At 43.1% G+C, this 20,672-nt stretch overlaps 1 protein-coding gene across 1 annotated transcript in view; it reads right to left on the minus strand.

The window, feature by feature from the left end:
* LOC108927492 (voltage-dependent T-type calcium channel subunit alpha-1I-like) overlaps nucleotides 1-20,672 on the minus strand; it is a 145,558-nt gene that overhangs the window by 58,675 nt on the left and 66,211 nt on the right. Inside the window, exons 2-5 of the mRNA XM_018740828.2 lie at nucleotides 20,365-20,476; nucleotides 12,830-12,963; nucleotides 5,887-5,984; nucleotides 1,733-1,892 (exon numbers count right to left, since the gene is read on the minus strand). Coding sequence (XP_018596344.1) covers nucleotides 1,733-1,892; nucleotides 5,887-5,984; nucleotides 12,830-12,963; nucleotides 20,365-20,476 — 504 coding nt within the window. The remainder of the gene's footprint in view (nucleotides 1-1,732; nucleotides 1,893-5,886; nucleotides 5,985-12,829; nucleotides 12,964-20,364; nucleotides 20,477-20,672) is intronic.

Below are 20,672 nucleotides of genomic sequence, written 5' to 3' on the forward strand. Positions count from 1 at the left end.
GTAGGCAGCAGCGGGGACACTGCTATCTTTTTGACAGGGGCCAATGTAATGATGCGCGTTACTGAGGGTTTGAGTGGGAAACCTCCTTAATGTAAATAGTTGCATTATGGGTAATGTGAATGAAGTGTGCAACCACAGGGCAGACTTACGGGCAAAATAAAGGGGTGTTAAGCAGGGTGGGTAGGCTGGCTGCAGGTCCTTGGAGCAAGCATATGGTTTCTCTGTGTGTTGGTGTTCAAATAAAACATTTATTTTGAATGCTGCCTGTACAGCTTTATTCACCCCATCTGAGTGTAGAGGATATCTATTTCTTTATCCTTATTCCTTCCAGGGAATGGTCTACATTTTCAGCTATTACATCATGGGTAGTGCAAGTCTATCATAATAAACCCAACTGCTTCTTACACTACAGATTTTAAATTTCACTAGTTTTTCAATATGACCATGTCTGCTCACAATGTGTGCAATCAAGGGTATCAGATAAGCATGATTAACTATAGACAGAGTGTGTATAAACTGACTGGAGCTCACAGCTGCTAGAATGCCACAGCTGTGCTCCACTAGGAATCTACAAGTCCAGTGGCATCAAGCTGGCTAGTCCAGTACATTTCCTTAGACTCGAGAACCCTCAGCCAGCTCCTGGATGCTACAGGGCCAGCACAGAAGGAAATCCGTGTGCCAGCAGAAATCTTAGGTGCAACAGTGCCGACTCGCTTTCCTTTACTCAAGAGTTGGAGTCGGAGTTGGACAGGCTGTCTTCTTGATGGACACAAATCTGCTACAAGATGCTACAAGTCTTACTAGGAGGCAGAGACTCACATGTTTTATATTCAAGTAATTCACAGTACTGATTTGCTTTTAATGAAAAACGGCGCTAGTATTTCTCATGAAAGTTGATTGACTTGAATCACATCACTGTTTATATGCAAAGCCTGTCTGAACAGGTGCCTTAAGAATGTTCAACAAGTACAGTAGCTATTAACACTGGATGTTGTGTAGAAAGACACCCAACTAGTGACATTTGTGATAGGAACATTGATTTAGAGTGAATACATGTGGTGAAAGGGTTGAGAAAACTTTTTTTTTTGTTTTTTTTTTGTTTTTCTTTTTTTTCTGCTTTCTACTGGCATATGGGGTACAGTTCATGTCTGTCTGCGTTCTCCAACAGCCCCCTGTGACAGAGATCTTCCCCTGCCTTACATGCTAACATGTTGATGTGGATGTTACATTGTATATCCCAAATCTCAGCTCAGTAGGACTTTCACTAGCACTACCTGGTTCTCCAAAGTCCACCCCCCACACTATGCACCTGGTGTGAGCAGATACATTGGAGAGGAAACTTTGTGCCTTGTTTCTGAAAGTGAAATAGGATACATCTGAGGGAAAGACAAGCCAACAGTCCTAAATTCTAATTAGGCAAAAGAGTTTGACTGGGAGGTAATGATATTTGTGTTTTCAAATTTAGATTTGTAATTACTCTTTATTGACAGGGTGCTGAGGGAGTAAGAGGAGCAACAACAGAAAGGGGGGGGTGTGTATATTTACTCAGTCAGCAAGGACTGAGAGAAGAAGCAATCCTTATCCTTCACCCCATGAAAGAAGCTTTTTGGCACCACCATGATGGAGTAATGACTAGTCCATGTGTCAGCTTATTGAGCTGATATTCTACGAGCTGGTGCAGATCAGGCAGGGGATGGAGAGTGTTGTAATGGGATTGAAGAAGGAAACTTACAGGGTGAAATTCTCCTCTGGGTAGCAGCGGTTGCGCAGTAGCCCTGCCCACAGCTGTACACCAATGATGCCAAAGATGAAGAAGACAAAGAAGCAGAGGAGCAGCACGTTGCCCAGCATGGGGAGGGTGTCCAGAAGGAGGTTCACCAGGATGCGCATGCCTGTTGAGCACACATATAAACAAGGGCATTGTGGAGATATTCATACTTGCAGTTGTTTTCAGTCAGATCAGTGGCATGCTACTGTATCTCTCAATAAAGATAAATCCAAAGTTCGGACTAAGCACTATAGATAGCACTCTCTAATTGCATGATGGTTATAATGAGGATGGTAGCTGATAAAAGTGTTTGCGGTGAAGTGCTTCGCAAAACAGAAGGGTGCTCATTGTTACTGATTCTGCACGGATGATTATAACTTTTTCTACATATCTTATACAGCTTATGGTCTTTTATCTTACTCTGATCACTCTGGGGATTTTCCAGATCTGATGACACTTTTAAGATAGTACATCCTTTACATTTACATTTACATTTACATTTATTCATTTAGCAAACGCTTTTGTCCAAAGCGACGTACGTCTCAGCAAAAGTACAATTTATGCAATTTATGTGTCTTTTGTTAAGTTTTGTCCTCATTGAAGACCAACTACTCCAGCTAAAACGACCTTGCTGCAGAAAAAGTGGGAGTGAAGAGGCTAAAGGTCTTGAACCCCACTCCTATTCTCCTGAAATGACTAAATGACAAATCAACAGAATGGCAGCCAGTGGAACTTAGCCAAAGTGTAAGGTGACAGAGTATTACGAAGTAATAAAGTACCTCGTCTCTTTTGATTTAATAAGACAATTTTACTTATATTTGCTATTTTCATTTAAGACACACAGTATTTTGACTGTCTCCCTGTTTGAGACTCACTCCTTGCACAAAAATATAAAAGCTGATCCGCGTCACTGCCTCCACCTCTGAGCAAAAGTGGAAATTGAGACTATCTGCAGAGGCTTCCTTTGCAAACTGGGCCAATAAAAGACCAAATAGCTTATTTTATAATCCTCTAAATAAAGAAATTAAATAGCTATTCCATGCCATGAGTCACTGCACAGCAAACCCAGCCTGCTTTGCTTCTTCCTTTGTTATTCCTCAAGCCTGGTAGTGTTATAGAACAGATTGATAAAGAATCCTTGAGGTAAACAGGTAGGAATTTGCAGTTATGTACAGACTCAAATGTGAAGATGCTGTAATGCTGAAAAGAGGTTTCATATCCATATACCTTTTACTGATCTGGGTATTATGTTATTCATCTTCTATCTGTATAAATAACATGAAGTGGAAACCGGGATGGGGTGTTTAAACTGAAATACTGTACAATGAAACAGATTGTTGGCAAAAATTACCACGTTACATTGGAACTTGGGCACTCAAGTTGTTGTTCTGCCTGTGTTAGTTCATGAGACTCAGACTGCTTCTAACTGAATGATAGAGGCAAGGGATGAGCAAGAGATGAATGGAGGCAGGATGGGGGGCACAGTGATGGTTGTCTCTGTAGCCAAAGGTCTAATAAACAAAACAAAGTTGTAATATCACTATATTGTTCGAGTGATCCCACAATGCATCTCTTTCACAATGCACCTTACCTCATTTCCCACCACCATGACTCAATGTCAGCTTGAGACTAGGAAAGGACGAAATTCTAAAGCAAACACTTCAACCCCCAACTCTGCCATTTGGCCTCATCTCATGAGAAATCAGCCTAGGTATGTACTTGTCTTGAGCTGATTTTCTCACGCGTCCATCGTTACAACTCACACTTTGGTCCATGTATACTTTACCAAGGTGGAACTTGGCTTCATGTCCTGTTATCCTTTTAGGCTTTATTCCAACAGTGAAACTTGTTGCTTTAGCTGCGGCAGCACAGACATTTTAAACATGCCAAATATGGTTGAAGGAAAATGGCACAGGCAGAGTTGAGTGTCATAAAAGGTTAGCAGGTTAATTATTTTTCAGTGCATTTCACATTCTAAAATTTGTAGCAGTGGTCACCATGGAAATTTTCCAAAATGTGTGGCAATGTAGCTGTGTCCAAGCATGCCCACCAAGAGCAATTAACAGAATAGATGGATGTCCTGGTCAGCAGAATATTTCTGACACACCTATTTCAGGAACTCCTTTCCTACCTGGGCAGTACTGCATTATAAAACATGCTCAATATTTCTGCAGTCATTTACCCCACTGAACGTATTGGCTCATTCCAAGTAACACAGACTCATGTCAATGCACTCAACTATTCATGCCTTTTGAAAATGCTCAACAGTCTCTCATGATTCTGACTGGGATTATGAATGTTACTCATATTCCCTTTTAAATGTATGATCCTTGTGAATCTCCATAATAGCAATATTAGAAAGAAAAGTTGTTCAGTGGGAATAGCACATAAACAACATGATCCAGCTATGAAAGGTTCTGTAATGTAAAAGGTCTATGTTGCTTTTCAATAGTGTGCTCTTTTCCTATCTTCTTCCCTGTCACCCCTCATTCCTGCCTAACATCCTAGACACCTTCTTCATCACTGGCAAACAACCGTATCTTAATAGAGCTCTATAAATCTCTCTTTGGATCCATCCATCATCAAGCATCTTGACTAACTGCTGGAGTCAGGTACCACTCAATAAATCTCCCTCGCTTGCACTCTTTACTTATTTTTACATCAGTGGTACTTTTATATATCGTGTGGTCGCGCTCTCAACTGGGTTCATTCATATTTGTATTATATTTTCGTTTTTTACAAACAGAGTTGCTCAAAGTGCCTTAAAAAACAAGACACCAAAAGTACAAGTAACAACTTGTTTTGCAATAGATATTAAAAATATTGACGATTCAGCCATTGAATGCTTAACACCAAGCTTAGCAGTTTAGTAAAGGAGCAATAAAAAACATGTTCATACATTTCTTAAAATCATGACTTCTCATGTAATAAATATTGTAAGCAGCATGCTTGAATTGCTCTATTATGTAGGAAGCTTGCATTCCTGACCTCTGCCTTGGAATCCAGCCGGGAAACACAACTTTTTGAACATGAGTTCTACACCCCCAAAGGCACATACTGATTTAAACCAGGATCAGAGCAGGGACATTTTCATTTGGTGCAAATGTAGAACAGAAGGAACGAACACAGCTACAATAAATGTTTCATGAATTTTACCAACAACAATAATACTAGACCGATAAGAATAAATAGTGTGCCTCCATTTGTGTCTGTAATGAGTATTTTAAAAGTAATAAAATTTATACAATAATTTAAGGTTAAATTATGGTAGCTGTTACTTCAAATTCTGGCCTGTTTGTAATTGATCTAATGGCAAATGTATTGTGGCGCGCAGCGCCGTGGGTTTGGATGGGGCGAGGAAGAACGCAGAGGCAGCGTTCATAACGAACGGTTTATTTGAACACCAACACAAAGGGAAATAATGCTCTCGGTCCGAGGACCCCTTTTCCTCCAGCACCTGCGCTTACAGCCAGCCTGCCTTAGTGCCCCTAAGCTCTTTCAACACAGTGACAGCCAGTCAACCCACCATTTCCCCCCGACGTAACCCCAGCGGTTACGGACATTATTTACAAATTTCCCATAATGCAACTATTTACATTAAAGCAGTAACGTGGGTCGTTACAGTATAATACTGAAATGCAATAAAAATACATTTTTCATTTATTTCAGGAAAAAATAATTTAATATGCATTTCTGTGAACTGAATCAATGCATATTTCTGCTTTTTTGAATTTGATACAAATTTCACAGGCTTTAATTACTGGATCATGATATTTGTAAAACAAGAACATGTAGCATTCTCTTAATTCAGGAAACTGGCTAAATTATTAACCGCAGCCTATCTGAAATTTAATAACCCTAACCATAAAGCAAAAAGTCTTTTTATTAACATGTCTGATATTTCACTGAAATTGGATGTTTTTAAAAAAAATCAACTGGGCATTAATTAATAAAGGGCCATGTCTGCAGAATGAATTTTAAAAAAATGAATTTGCTGTATATCTTTTAAAGACATTCAGGAGGCTAATTTTCATGAAGTTCAAAAATATAAGAAGCACAAGAGATTATTTACCAAAATCATCAAAAGAATAATTGAAAATGAAGGACAATGTACTCACTTGGCACTCTGTTGATGGCTTTAAGGGGCCTCAAGACTCGTACGGTCCGGATGGCGGACAGGTTTATGTTCTGCAGATCCAGTGAATATTCTACCATCCTGCAGAGGCAAGAAACATCAGAAAGCAAAAGAATCCCACACAGGAGCTGAAAACATACTCACTCATGATTTGTACATAGTTGAAACTCCATGCTGGTGCACCTCACAGTATACAGCTAGGACCCCTTTTTTGGTAAATTCAGACAGTGGAGAAATCTTACCTGAAGAGGTCAGAATCAGTTCTTGTCTGTCATGCTGAATACCTTACTTGCAGAGTAACCAAACACAGGTGCCATACTTTTTTGGTTTCCCCCTCAGAAAACACCAGGGTTACATAACTTGCCACAGGTACGAAAGGAATAAGCCTCATAGAGCTGTTCTTAATCTCCATGTTTACTGAAAGTGTTCATAAATATTTGAAAGCCTGTGGAGGATGTTTTGCGTACACCAAGACACAAAGAATTATTGTATTTCTTTATTTATTTGTGCAATCATCAAAAGCTCTACTCCGCTATCCCTCTGTGTTTCAATGACAGGGTTAAGGCATTTCCATGTGACACACGTTGATCACTTCCCAGCACAGTCTTTTACTTACATAGTTCAATAACAGTATATACAATTGCTTCAGTTCACATGCAGCTTGTTAAAGGCAGCTTTTTAAAACTGAACCACACATGCATCTCCTATGTAAAATTAACATTTTGAATTACAATCACCACAGCCAGTCACTTTGTAATGAATGTAATCCAAGACCAAACCCTTATGCAGTTTACAGGCAGTCCCCAGATTAAAAACTAGTTCTGTTCCTAAATCTGTCTTTAAGTTGGATTTGTATATGAATTGGAACAGTTAGGTATGGTGGGCATCTAACATAAGGTTAGTCAAATGTTTGTCTTAGTGTATAGTATATTGTGTACATTTCTATGCATAAAGAACACTTCCAGATACACTAAAACATCTTTAACATAATAATAATAATAATAATAATAATAATAATAATAATAGTAATAATAATAATAATAATAATAATACATGTAACTAAAGTATTTATAATAGAGAGAGACATAGAAAGAGATAATAATAAATGTTACTACACTATTTATAATAGAGAAAAAACAAAAAACTTAAAGCCAAATAGAGTAACACACCCGAGATAATTAACAGAAGCATGGTTTGACTGAAAAGAACACATCATACTGAGTGGGCAGGAGACTGAGGTAGGTATGTGTGGACCCAATCGCGGGATTTTTATTGTCGGTACACAAGGGAGCAGGCAAGAGTTGTGGTTGGGGACAGGCATGGGTCAGTCGATGCACAAACATTGATCTCGGGGTGAATCCGAAGTCATGGTTGAGGAGGTGATGCCTGAGTCAGGAGTCATGGATGTTGGGAACGGCGGAAGAGGGATGGAGGAAGAGGAAGGACTGGGAAGGATGGGTAGGTAGGTGATGGTTCACTCGTGAGCGCAGGAGATATGGGTTTCTCAGATGAGATTCTACAACAAGCTGGTGCAGGTGCAGCTTCTTTATACCCTGCTGTTTTGATTATGGGCAGGTGCGGGCATTTGGAGCAAGGTCATGGCCATGACAATTAATGTATGTCATTTTTATACTAATTTTTTTATTAAAGTTTTTTGTCATCCAAGGGACTGTGACAGTAATGCATGGGCAGTGCAGTCATGGTTATTGAAGTGTACTGATCCCTATGCCCCCCCATTCTATCCTAACGTCTACCTCTTTTACACTCTGTATAATTGCCGGTATCTGTTTGCCTACTCCAGGCATAGGCCTGGCTGCCAATGCATTAGTCTCTTTCATGCTCTCTAGCTTTCTCAGTCTCTCCTCACTTCTCATATTTTATCAGAAGGCTAACCACTGGGGCAGCACTTACAGTGGCACCTAATGTGTGACCATGAGATTGTTCATTCAAACACCTGGAGGGTCCTGCTCTATACTTGAAGACAAACTGAGTGACTTCAGTAAAATACACAGCTGCAAAAAAGGATCAATGTTAAAGCATAAAATTCTAAGCTGTGAAATATGATGTGTGCTTATCAGCTGGAACAAACTGAATTAAAAGCAACGATCTGGCTGGGAATGGCTCAAGACAGCCATAATGTACAGCCATTCAAAGTTGGGGGAAAAAGGACTGCTTCTCCTTAACAAACATTTCTGGCCACTCCATCCCTCACTTTGTCCAACCAGGAGCCATGGTTAAAGGTTGTTTGGTTAGTCTCTTAGTCTCCAGTTCAAGAAACCCAGTACCTGGAATGCGGTATAATTTGAGTTTGTTCACACCAGGCTCAAAAGTTAAAAAAGTTACATTCTGAAGTTAGGTGTTTCTCTTACATTCTTATGGTTACAATTCCTCCATATACCAGGACCCCTTTGTTGATTCCCATCAGAAACCCTACCACAATAATGTAATTACAAATGACACTAGAAGGATCACAACTGTAAACCCTGTCCAGACCATAGGCACCTCGTAGAGACTGCATCAGTCGGCGTGTTTTTTGTGATAACTGACTACTTGCTTAGCGGTGCCATTCACACCGGTCGCATTCTTTTCCTTTCACACATATTTAGACCTCTGAAACATTGGAGCAATGTTGGATGTGACAATGTGTGAATTTATGATCATAGATATTGAATTTAGATTCCGGCCTTATTGCTGCCAGTTTATTTCTGTGTGTATTCTGATGTTTGTTGACATCAAGGTTGATCCAGAACATGCCCACACATTTGTGTATGAGCATGAGAATGTATTAACATTGAGGTAAATGTAGATTTGCATCAGGGGTACATTTTTTCTTGATGTGGGCATGCAATGTGTAAATTGCAGATACCCATCTGTGTCTCAGTGTATGTATGTCTGTTGCTCTTCTCACTGCCTCACTGGTGTTAATATGGGGCAGGGGACATGAAGAGAGAAAAAAGGGGCTTGTTCACAGAAAGGAGTAAGCTGGCTCTGCAGTCAGAGATAGCTCCCAACTATTCTTCCAATTGCAGCACGGGGATTAGCTACCGAGAGAGAGAGAGCATTTGATAATGGCACATGGAATCTGTCACTGTAGACATGTTGAGAGGGGGTTGGGAGGTACAGAGGGTTTACCGTACAGGACCTAACAGTGTCCCACTCCACCAAACGTAGAGGGAGCAGTTAAATCCCCCCCACACTTCTAACAGTATGTTGGATGATACTTGAACAGATCTTGAGGACTCATCTTCAAATTGGAGGCATCACCTTTGACCTGAACCTGTAGTATTCGCACGCCACAGTGCAGATAACTCTACTAATAATAAAAGCATGACACCACTGTATATTACAGACAGGAACTTGCTGGTGTTACCTCATAAAAACTCCAGTTTTGCCAATCTATAAATATAAAGTGGGTGTAAAGAGTATACATCCCACAGAATATCAATCTCAGTAAATGAAAAGAAGGGGGTATTTTTCAAAGATGGATTTTTCAGTTTTGTATTTTTAATTTACTTTTATAGTAAAAATAAATATGGCCCATCAAAATATTTGTTAACTGTACAAAAGAAAAAAAAAAAAATCTAATGAGTTGAACTTGGATGGAGGGATTGTGGTGGCGCAGCAGGCTTGGCTGGGTTCCACTCTCTGGTGAATCTAGGGTTCCAGTCTCGCTTGGAGTGCCTTGCGGCGAACTGCTGTCCCGTCCTGGGTGTGTCCCCTCCCTCTCCAGCCTTATGTCCTGTGTTGCCAGGTTAGGATCTGGTTCACCGCGACCCCTCTTGGAGTAAGTGGTTTCAGACAGTGTGTGTGAGAGTTGTAACTTGGTTTTATACAGCTAATTGTAGAAGCACTCTGAGTGGGTGAATACCTTTTATGCACACTGTATGTTCAAAAGCTAACCAAAAAAACATCTTTAAGCTCTTCACAAGATTCCTGAGCAGCACTGTGATCTAACCATAACTAAGTATTCAACATGATCAGTAGTGGGAAAACAGATATAGTGCATGTAATCCCTTCATAGGGATACTCAACTCAATCTGACAATTCTTCACAATAGTTTTAATGTATTGTTTTTTCCGGAACACTGCAAATCCTAGAGGACTGAAGCATCGGTTGAGGAAATTCAGAATTAAATATAAACTGTTCAGAGATCTAAGTATGAAGTGGACTCTGCTCACAGCTGTACACCAAGGCTTAGCTGATGTACAAGGCTGATATGTAAAGAGGCCTGGAGTGCAGCCTCATGTCAAGTGCTTAGTCAAAGCATCAGGAGTTCAGTGTGGAGGGATTAACTGTGCAATTATTTTGCTGACATCAAGGTAGCTGTTAGAATCAATCAAAAGGCACAGATGTCCAGGGACAGCATTATATGCAATGAGAAAGAAGACAATGAAAAGTGAAAGGATCTAAAGGAAGTACCTGGCAGACCTTGCCCACATAAGTGCGGAAGAGGACCAGGGCATGCATTTTTAATTCTTCAAAACGCTCAGCAAACAACAGTTTAAGTCACACTGGCACATCCATTACTCTGACTGTAGTAGACTGAACAGTCGGAAGTCTAGCAGTGGGTGGAAGGGTGGGAACGGGAAAGGGCTGAGCTACATGGTTAGACATAGTTTCGATTGCTGCTCTCTCTGTGTGGAGTTTGCATGTTTTCCTTGTGTTTGCCTTGGGTACTCTGGTTTTCTCTTACAGTCCAAAGATATATTTGTTCCATTGCCTTAATGTCTTGAAACACAAATGACTATAGGGAATTCAGCGCACTGTATCTAGCATTGTAAGTCAAAATTATTATAGATTATTATGTGAAGACATATGCAGGAGCACTGCCACATACTGACTAAGTGTACCAGGCAGCCTGGACACTGAGAACAAGCCATATAAAATAACGGTGTATGTCCTACATCACAGCAACTGTCACTCCCTGGTGGCTTCCTCATCAAGGCTCCATAATCCTTATACTTTATTTTGGTTTATGGCAAAGTTCAAAGCTCTGGAGCTCTCTTTGTCAACTAGAACACTACAGTTATGAATTGCTCTCAAAAATGAAGCAGTGCCCTCCTCAAGATTCAGTAAGGCAGATTTTCTATTGTAAACCACATAATTCATGAACCCAAATACAAGAGATGGCTTCAAGTTGTTCCTTGGTTGTTCAGTGTTCTCTTTGCTTTTTGGCATTATAGTACTCCCAGATCACCTTGAGGAGCAATAGTTTCCTCTGAAAGTGACCTTCTACTATAAACTTGTCCCCCCTCTGAGATATATTGTGACAAACCATGTCTAACAGGATATCTAGTATTCCCTAACATGGTCTTTACTTCACTGTCCATCTCCTTTAAGTTGTGCTCTGCAGCAGTCAGTTACAATCACATTAGCTATTTAAGGGTCAGATTGTTCTGTCCCTGTCACCTTTCATTCCACAAGTCTGTCTTGGTTGGTTTGCACAGGATGGACGGGTATATAGACACACACGCACAGGCATATTCACACGCACACATGCACACTTGTCTATAAAGTCTCCCAATGTTTCAACAAACAACATCTTTGCTGGTGCAAATTGTTTTCAGAAGTACTTTTGGCTGGCATACAAATTTAAATAGCATGAAAGTGTCACCTAATGAGCCAACAGATCATGAATGCAAATAAGTTTTTAAGAGTGGAGAAGGTGTAAAAGAAGTAACCTGTGCAAAATCCTATGCCACATAAGTTTTCAGTTTTGAGTGTAATGACATACAATTTTTATTGTTTAAAATTTTTGTATGAATATTCTTAATTTATTTTTTTATTATTAAATATGTTTTCGATAATAGTGAATTTTTTGTGATGTGTGGGATAAAATGAGAGATCGAGGATCCGAAATAAAGCACCAATACCCTTATTTAACTCTGTGCAGGGTTCTGTAATTGGGCTTTTTATTTACGTGTTGTAAATACTCTGGCCAGGACAATTCAGATGCCCAGGCTCGTACACATGGAATCCAGTGGGAGGGGCTGCATTCCCCCTTGCTGCCCTGATCTGTTCAATGGGACAAACAGTCTGAAAAACCCTGCTGTTGCCTCCTACCCTACAGAGCTATGCTAGATCATTTATCTATTTATATACAAGAGCAATATAACACGCACACATGCCCACATTGCCAGCAGTATAGATTCGCCAAGGTACCTGAAATAAATCTTTGCACTGCAAAAGGAAACTCATGTGAATATAGGGAAAACATAAAAACTGCACACGGACTGAGTAGGAATCAAACCCCCATCAAATTAGAAATATCACAACACCAGAGGCACCATGTTAACTTGTTAAGTGAGTGTGAGTTCACTTGCATTGTCTTTCATTGATATCTTTTACCTTTGAATTCCATTTATTTGCCTCACAGGTTGACTTAATAAAGAGACATTGAGTGTCATATGTTGTATGTTTTCTTTGAGTGTTGTGTACATTAGGTAATAAATACGCCAATGTATTAAAGTATTAATTCAGCATCTATCTATCTATCTATCTATCTATCTATCTATCTATCTATCTATCTATCTATCTATCTATAAAATATTAACTTATCAAATTAATAAATTCAACTTTCTTGTTTCTCACAAATTATATATCCTTATATTTGTATCCTTCAATAGGGATGTTTCATCATTCAGTTTTATTTATTTCAAGCTGAGCACAAGTAACACCATTGAGCTGAGTGGCTTTCGAAAATACACCAAATATTTTTAATAACGGTAAAAATTTTAATTGCAGGTTGGTAGAGGCAGCAGTTATTAAGATCACCTTGCCTGTCTCTTGGATTGATTTAATCAAATGGGTGAAACTTCAAGCTACGGAAACTGCTTTGGATGAAAGCATTTTGTAAGTGGTTAAATGTCTGAAGTCAATCATATAAATCAATCTGAGATCTAAAGCATTCTGAATGCTGTACTTACCCTGCCATAACAATGAAGAAATCCAGTCTGTTCCAAGTATCTCCCAGGTAACATCGGTGCCCGAAAATGCCCAAGGCTACCATCTTTATCACCATCTCCACAGCAAAGAAGATGTAAATGAAAGCATCAAATGCCTGTAAGGGAAAAGAGAGAGACACCTCATCCATTTTCACTGTTCCTTATGGCTACTGTTTAAAATTCAGATGGTATCAGTCTAATTTCTTTGCACATAGTTGAATGTAGTTATTTTCCATACCATTGAATCATCACTAACTTTAACTGTAAGGCAAGTGTGAAGGAAGATTAAAACATACCCTGATTTCTGTGTGGCACACTTTGAACATTCTTGAAAATTAATCAGCATTAACAGTCCCAATTAACAGGTAGCTTAGCAGCAGAGTGTTTAAAATTATTACTAGCAGCATTAAGTACGAGATTTCTCTTATGTACAGATCCAGAGTAGATTTGAAAATACTTGTTTCCTGCTGAAAACCCAGAATACTTTGGTTTGTCAGATTTCAGAATGGAAGAGCATAAAAGGGCTAAGAAAAACAGCAGACAAGCAGAGAAAAAAGAAAAAGTGTGCATCCAAAAACTGGACCTATACATTGATTTGGAGGTCTGACACCACCAGACTTAGAATAGAAATGTGTATCTATAACCAACAGTCTTTAACAATACAGTGCTTTATGAATTACAGTTTAGATTTTAGTTCTTTGGATTTAAAATTTTGCCAGCCATGGGTAAAAAATGTACAGTAAATGTTATACGCCAGTGTGGGAAGCAGATCAGAAAATGACTCTCTAAACTCCTTTCACTACTCTCTGCAAATCTTTTTTATTGTCAAGTCAGAGGCCTCCTCCGTGAACCGCCACCTTATCGTGGTGGAGGGGTTTGAGTGCCTGAATGAGTCCAGGAGCTATGTTGTCTGGGGCTACATGCCCCTGGTAGGGTCTCCCATGGCAGACAGGTCCTGGATGACAGACGAGACAAAGCGCGGTTCAAAAACCCCTTATGACAAAAAAATCAAGGCGTCCGTTTACCCCGCCCGGTATGGGGTCACCGGGGCCCCACCCTGGAGCCAGGCCTGGGGGGGGGGCTCGCATGCGAGCGCCTGGTGGCCAGGTCTATGCCCACGGGGCCTGGCCGGGCTCAGCCCGAAGCCACAACGTGGAGCCGCTCTTCGGTGGGCTCACCACCTGCCGGAGAAACCATAAGGGGCCGGTGCGTTGTGATTTGGGCGGTGGTCGGGGCCGAGTGCCCGGCCGACCCAAACCTCGGGCGCCAACTCTGGTTTTTGGGACTTGGAATGTCACCTCACTGGCGGGGAAGGAGCCTGAGCTGGTGCGGGAAGTTGAGAGATACCGTCTAGATATAGTCGGGCTCACTTCCACTCACAGCTTGGGTTCTGGAACCACTCTACTCGATCGAGGGTGGACTCTCCACTATTCTGGCGTTGCCCAAGGTGAGAGGCGGCGGGCTGGTGTGGGCTTATTAATAGCCCCCCAGTTCAGCCGCCATGTGTTGGAGTCTACCCCGGTGAATGAGAGGGTCATCTCCCTACGCCTTCGGGTCAGGGAACGGTCTCTCACTGTCGTTTGTGCTTATGCGCCTAGCGGCAGTGTAGAGTACCCGGCCTTTTTAGAGTCCCTGGGGGGCGTGCTGGAAAGCGCTCCCACTGGGGACTCTGTCGTTCTACTGGGGGACTTTAACGCCCACGTGGGCAGCGACAGTGATACCTGGAGGGGCGTGATTGGGAGGAACGGCCTCCCTGATCTGAACCCGAGCGGTGAGTTGTTATTGGATTTCTGTGCTAGTCGCGGTTTATCCATAACGAACACCATGTTCATGCATAAGGGTGTCCACCAGTGCACTTGGCACCAGGACACCCTAGGTCGGAGGTCGATGATCGACTTTGTAGTCGTTTCTTCTGACCTTCGGCCATATGTCTTGGACACTCGGGTGAAGAGAGGGGCTGAGCTGTCAACTGATCACCACCTGGTGGTGAGTTGGATTCGATGGCGGGGGAAAAAGCTGGACAGACCTGGCAGGCCCAAACGCATAGTGAGGGTCTGTTGGGAACGTTTGGCGGAGGCCCCTGTCAGAGAGGTCTTCAACTCCCACCTCCGACAGAGCTTCAACCAGGTCCCGAGGCAGGTGGGGGACATTGAGTCTGAATGGACTATGTTCCGCTCCTCCATTGTCGGTGCGGCTGTTCGGAGCTGCGGCCATAAGGTCTCCGGTGCCTGTCGCGGCGGCAATCCCCGAACACGGTGGTGGACACCGGAAGTAAGGGATGCCGTCAAGCTGAAGAAGGAGTTCTATCGGGCCTGGCTGGCTCATGGGACTCCTGAAGCAGCTGACGGGTACCGACGGGCCAAACGGAGCGCGGCTCTGGCAGTCGCCGCGGCAAAAACTCGGGCTTGGGAGGAGTTCGGTGAGGCCATGGAGGAAGACTTTCGGTCGGCCTCAAAGAGATTCTGGCAAACCGTCCGGCGACTCAGAGGGGGGAAGCGGTGTTCCACGAACACTGTTTACAGTGGAAGTGGTGCGCTGCTGACCTCAGCTGAGGATGTTCTCGGGCGGTGGAAGGAGTACTTTGAGGATCTCCTCAATCCCTCCGACACGCCTTCCGTAGAGGAAGCTGAGGCTGGGGACTTGGAGGGGGACTCGTCCATTACCCTGGCTGAAGTTGCTGAGGTAGTCAAAAAACTCCTCGGTGGCAAGGCTCCGGGGGTGGATGAGATCCGCCCCGAGTTTCTCAAGTCTCTGGATGTTATGGGGCTGTCTTGGCTGACACGCCTCTGCAGCATCGCGTGGAGTTCGGGAACGGTGCCTCTGGACTGGCAGACCGGGGTGGTGGTCCCTCTTTTTAAGAAGGGGGACCGGAGATTGTGTTCCAACTACAGGGGGATCACACTCCTTAGCCTCCCTGGGAAAGTCTATGCCAGGGTACTGGAAAGGAGAATCCGACCGATAGTCGAACCTCGGATCCAGGAGGAGCAATGCGGTTTTCGCCCTGGCCGTGGAACACTGGACCAGCTCTATACCCTCACTAGGGTGTTGGAGGGTTCGTGGGAGTTTGCCCAACCAGTCCATATGTGTTTTGTGGACCTGGAGAAGGCATTCGACCGTGTCCCTCGTGGCATCCTGTGGGGGGTGCTTCGGGATTATGGGGTTCGGGGCTCGTTGCTACGGGCTGTTCGTTCCCTGTATGACCGGAGCAGGAGCTTGGTTCGCATTGCCGGCAGTAAGTCAGACCTGTTCCCGGTGCATGTTGGACTCCGCCAGGGCTGCCCTTTGTCACCGATTCTGTTCATTATTTTATGGACAGAATTTCTAGGCGCAGTCAGGGAACGGAGGGTGTCTGTTTTGGTGGCCGCGAGATCTCGTCTCTGCTTTTTGCGGACGATGTGGTCCTGTTGGCTTCATCAAGTCAAGACTTGCAGCGTGCACTGGGGAGGTTTGCAGCCGAGTGCGAAGCGGCGGGGATGAGAATCAGCACCTCCAAATCCGAGGCCATGGTTCTCAGTCGGAAAAAGGTGGATTGCTCCCTCCGGGTTAGGGGGGAGTTGCTCCCTCAAGTGGAGGAGTTTAAGTATCTTGGGGTCTTGTTCACGAGTGAGGGAAAAATGGAGCGGCAGGTCGACAGACGGATCGGTGCAGCGTCCGCAGTAATGCGGTCATTGTACCGGTCTGTTGTGGTGAAGAGGGAGCTGAGTCGTAAGGCGAAGCTCTCAATTTACCGGTCGATCTACGTTCCTACCCTCACCTATGGTCATGAACTCTGGATCATGACCGAAAGAATGAGATCGCGGATACAAGCGGCAGAAATGAGTTTCCTCCGCAGAGTGGCTGGGCGCACCCTTAGGGATAGGGTGAGGAGCTCAGTCACCCGGGAGGAGCTCGGAGTAGAGCCGCTGCTCCTCCGCATCGAGAGGAGCCAGTTGAGGTGGCTCGGGCATCTGTTCCGGATGCCTCCTGGACGCCTCCCTGGGGAGGTGCTCCGGGCTTGTCCCACTGGGAGGAGGCCTCGGGGCAGACCCAGGACACGTTGGAGAGACTATGTCTCCCGGCTGGCCTGGGAACGCCTTGGGGTTCCCCCAGAGGAACTGGAGGAGGTGTGCGGGGAGAGGGAGGTCTGGAGTACTCTGCTCGGACTGCTGCCCCCGCGACCCGGCCCCGGATAAAAGCGGAGGAAGATGGATGGATGGAAGTCAGAGGCAAAGAAGATCTCACACTTCCTCTCTTATTTTTGTATGCTTTTATGTTTGAGTGTGTGGCTACATTTAATGTTTGCACCTGTGCTTTTACAGCCTGCAAGATACTTTTGACTGTTCTTCAACAACACTTTGGCCACAATGGCCATCATGGATAGGTAGGGGTTTACTGAGAACAGCCAGAAATTCAAATAAATTACAGTCCTTGTGACATCTAACAAAACATGGGCATGTGGGCTTAAATGAACCACCACTTAATATAACACAATTACCGCTGTTGCATTCTGAAAAGTTCCAAAACATCTTATAAAACTAATACAGTGCCCTTCAGAATTATTTGCTTTCTTAGCAAAAGCTTAGGAAGAAGAAGTGAAATGTGGTCCTGGAGCTTTATTTTACTTTAATTTAGCTGATACTTTTCTTCAAAGTGACTTACAATGTTATACTACTGACAAATAGTTACCCATTCATATAGCTGAATAATTTCACTGGAGCAGTTTAGGGTAAGCATCTTGCTCAAGGGTCCTACAGCTGGAGATCAAGCCGGCAACCTTTGGATCTGAAAGCAGTAGCGCTAACCACAACACTATCAGCTGCCCCCATCTTCTGTACTTGCACAAGATGACCAATTTATTCAGGTTGCAAGCCATTGTTCCTGTTGTTACTTCTATAACAATGCATCAGAGAGCAGCCCCCAAGACCGTGAGGGCCACTCTAAATACCTCCTGATGTTCAAAGTGTTACATGCTGTTGGTTATTACATGATTGGTTAGCTCATATCAGCATTGGTTTAATTTACAATTGCTTCGCAAAGGTTGACTGTTTTACTGTTCATGGTTTTGCTGTTTCTGGTATTATTGGGCTTTAGAGTTGCACAGAAACATTCTTATTTATATTTCCAAAACAGCTGACAGGTTACAAATGAGGATAATACCCCAGATAATCACAGGAGGGTGTTACAATAGTAAAATCAAAATACTCCATACTACTATATACCACACACCTGCACCTCATTAGAACATGCTTTAAAAGAAGGAGGTCCACCTGCAATGGTCACAGAGTCTCATTGAGAAACCATGCCCTTCCTTATGATCAGCCTTGCTCCTCGTTGTTTTGCTCTCTGCGTTTCATGACCACGAATCCTTGGAATTTGACACTAGCTTTTGAACCATGACCCTTCTGATCACGACCACCGCGCTTACTGATCAAGACTCTTCAGATCAAATCCCTCAAACTCGATCTGTTGCTCAGACCTTCGACCTGCACTTCAGATCTCAACCCTGGTCTTTGGACCTCGGACCCCCGTCCACCTCCTGTGTATCATTGCCTGCATCAAACTTCCCCAGTCCCATTCCCAAAACTTCCTTGTATCCTCACACATAGCTTAAGTTCCCTGGTATTCTTCCACACTGTATTACTCAAAGATCTCGGCACTTGCATTCTGAGAAATAATAACTCACGGGGAGACCACGATGTAATGCTTCATCATCTTGAGCTTACAGTCAAATTATGAAAGAAATATAACCTTTCACTGAGGTATGTCACAACAGGAGGGAGTGAAATCCCTAATGTTCACCGGAGGCACCACTCATACAAATAGCCCAACACACTTGCTTTTAATAAACCTAATAACCAGTTCCCAGCCCTCTAAAAGGGTAAAAGACATATCAGTTAGTTTGTGGATTCTTGATCAGCTTTTTACTGCTTTTCCTGCAATTCTCTAGAGATTTCTTTTCACTGACCTGTTCCTCCAGTTACTGTTCCAGTGTGTTTCTGTTTCAGTCCTGAGCTCCTCTCCTGTCTACGCCAGTCATTCGTAATCTTGTCCAAGTCCTTTCTACAACCTGCGTCTCTTAGTATAACTGCGTTCATGCAACATAGTCTCACCTACACAGTCTCACAAAAAACACTTTTTTTGTCTCTTGTTCATGTCCACCATGACACCCATGCAGTTTATCTCCAGGCTTGCACTCTGCACTTGTATATACACTCTGCTGTTGAGATCACTATACTTTACGTCCATGCCCTAACATTACAGCAAAACTTGTCCATATTCGTTTCACGCCCAGGCATCACAAAGTACAATTATTCAACGTAAAAAATTCATCACAAAAATTACTAGTTTTTTTCTAATTTTTTTAATTTTTACTATTTTTTCTAAATGTACACAATGTTACTTTTATTGGCACTCCTGCATTTAGAGAAAGAGATCTGAGACCAGATACAAAATTTTTCCACATCTTTCATTTTCCTTACACCTCACTTATACACTCTTCTCTTCAGTTCACCTCACAAGCTCTCAATGAGGTTTAAGTCAGGTAACTGAGATGGTCACTGGCTTTGTTCTGAGGTCAGTGAACCATTTTTGGGTGGATCTGGAAATATGCTTTGGATCATTAGCCTGCTGGAAGATCCAGCCATGGCCCAGTCAGTCCCTGGCAGAGAGAACTAGATTTTGACCTAAAATCTCTTGACACTTGATGAGGTCCATGATTCCATGTATTTTAACAAGTTTCCCAGGGCCTTTGCAGAAAAACAGCATCACAACATCACAGATCAATCACCATTCACAGTGGGGAGTAGGTTGTTTTTTGTATGACCTTGACTCATTTTATGCTAAATCCACTTCTGGTGTTGCAATAAAGCTCAGTTTTTGTTTAATCTGACCGTAGAATCCAGTTCCAATCAAAATGCCAGTATGCATTTTGCTAATAATGATATTCGGGCAATCAAACTCGTGAGATAACAAGGGGTTCCAGGGACTGGGTCCCAAGGCAGTGTCCTTCATCACAGCATGTGAGGCCACTCAGACACAATGCAGTATATCTCTTACACAAAGGCAGGCCTAGAAGAAAGAAACAGACCAGGGACATTGTCTGAGGAGAGAAGCATCTTGGTAAGGTTATTAACATGATCCCTCAAGATGGGTTTCACATGCCTGAGGCTGCCTGTACCTGCAGTGAGCTGTAGCTCAGTTTACCCTAAGGACAACCAATGAGGCAAAATGAAGAGAAAGCAGTTCAGCAACAGACCACTGAGTACAAGGGCCACCAGCTCCAGCAGCATTAGAAACAAACCCTGAGCCTTTCTTCAGGGGAATTAAAACTAGTCCTTTAGATTTTGGGCCTTCGAGTGTATTCAAGAAATGAAGGAAAGCCACAATTAGTGTTTGGCTGGTTTCTTGAGGCTCCCACATATGAGTCATGTGGTAGGCCCTAAGCCAGCACGCGACAAAGAAGCAGCCATCCACTAATCTGTAGAAAGGAGGAGACATTAATGCAGGGAACAAAGGAGAAAAGACACCAATGAACTCACCTGCAGGATCTGACAGCGGTCGGAGGAGCAATCGATGTTCTCGCAGGGCTGGTACATGCCTAGGGTCACACAGTTGAGCAGAATCACCATCATGCTGATGCGCTCAAACCATGTGAGAAAGATGGGGGTCAAGGCAAATACAGAAAACGTGTGGGCAACAGTGGTGCTTTTAGAGCACCCCTTTTCACACCTACTTCATGACTCATTATCAACAGCATTTTTGGAAGGTGCTGGTATTAATCTGAGGCATAAAATACTAACAGGAGTAGGAAGCATGGGCAAACAAATACTAATGAGTGTTAGTAGCA

The sequence above is a fragment of the Scleropages formosus genome, chromosome 20, assembly GCF_900964775.1.
Source record: "Scleropages formosus chromosome 20, fSclFor1.1, whole genome shotgun sequence".
Taxonomy (NCBI): domain Eukaryota; kingdom Metazoa; phylum Chordata; class Actinopteri; order Osteoglossiformes; family Osteoglossidae; genus Scleropages; species Scleropages formosus.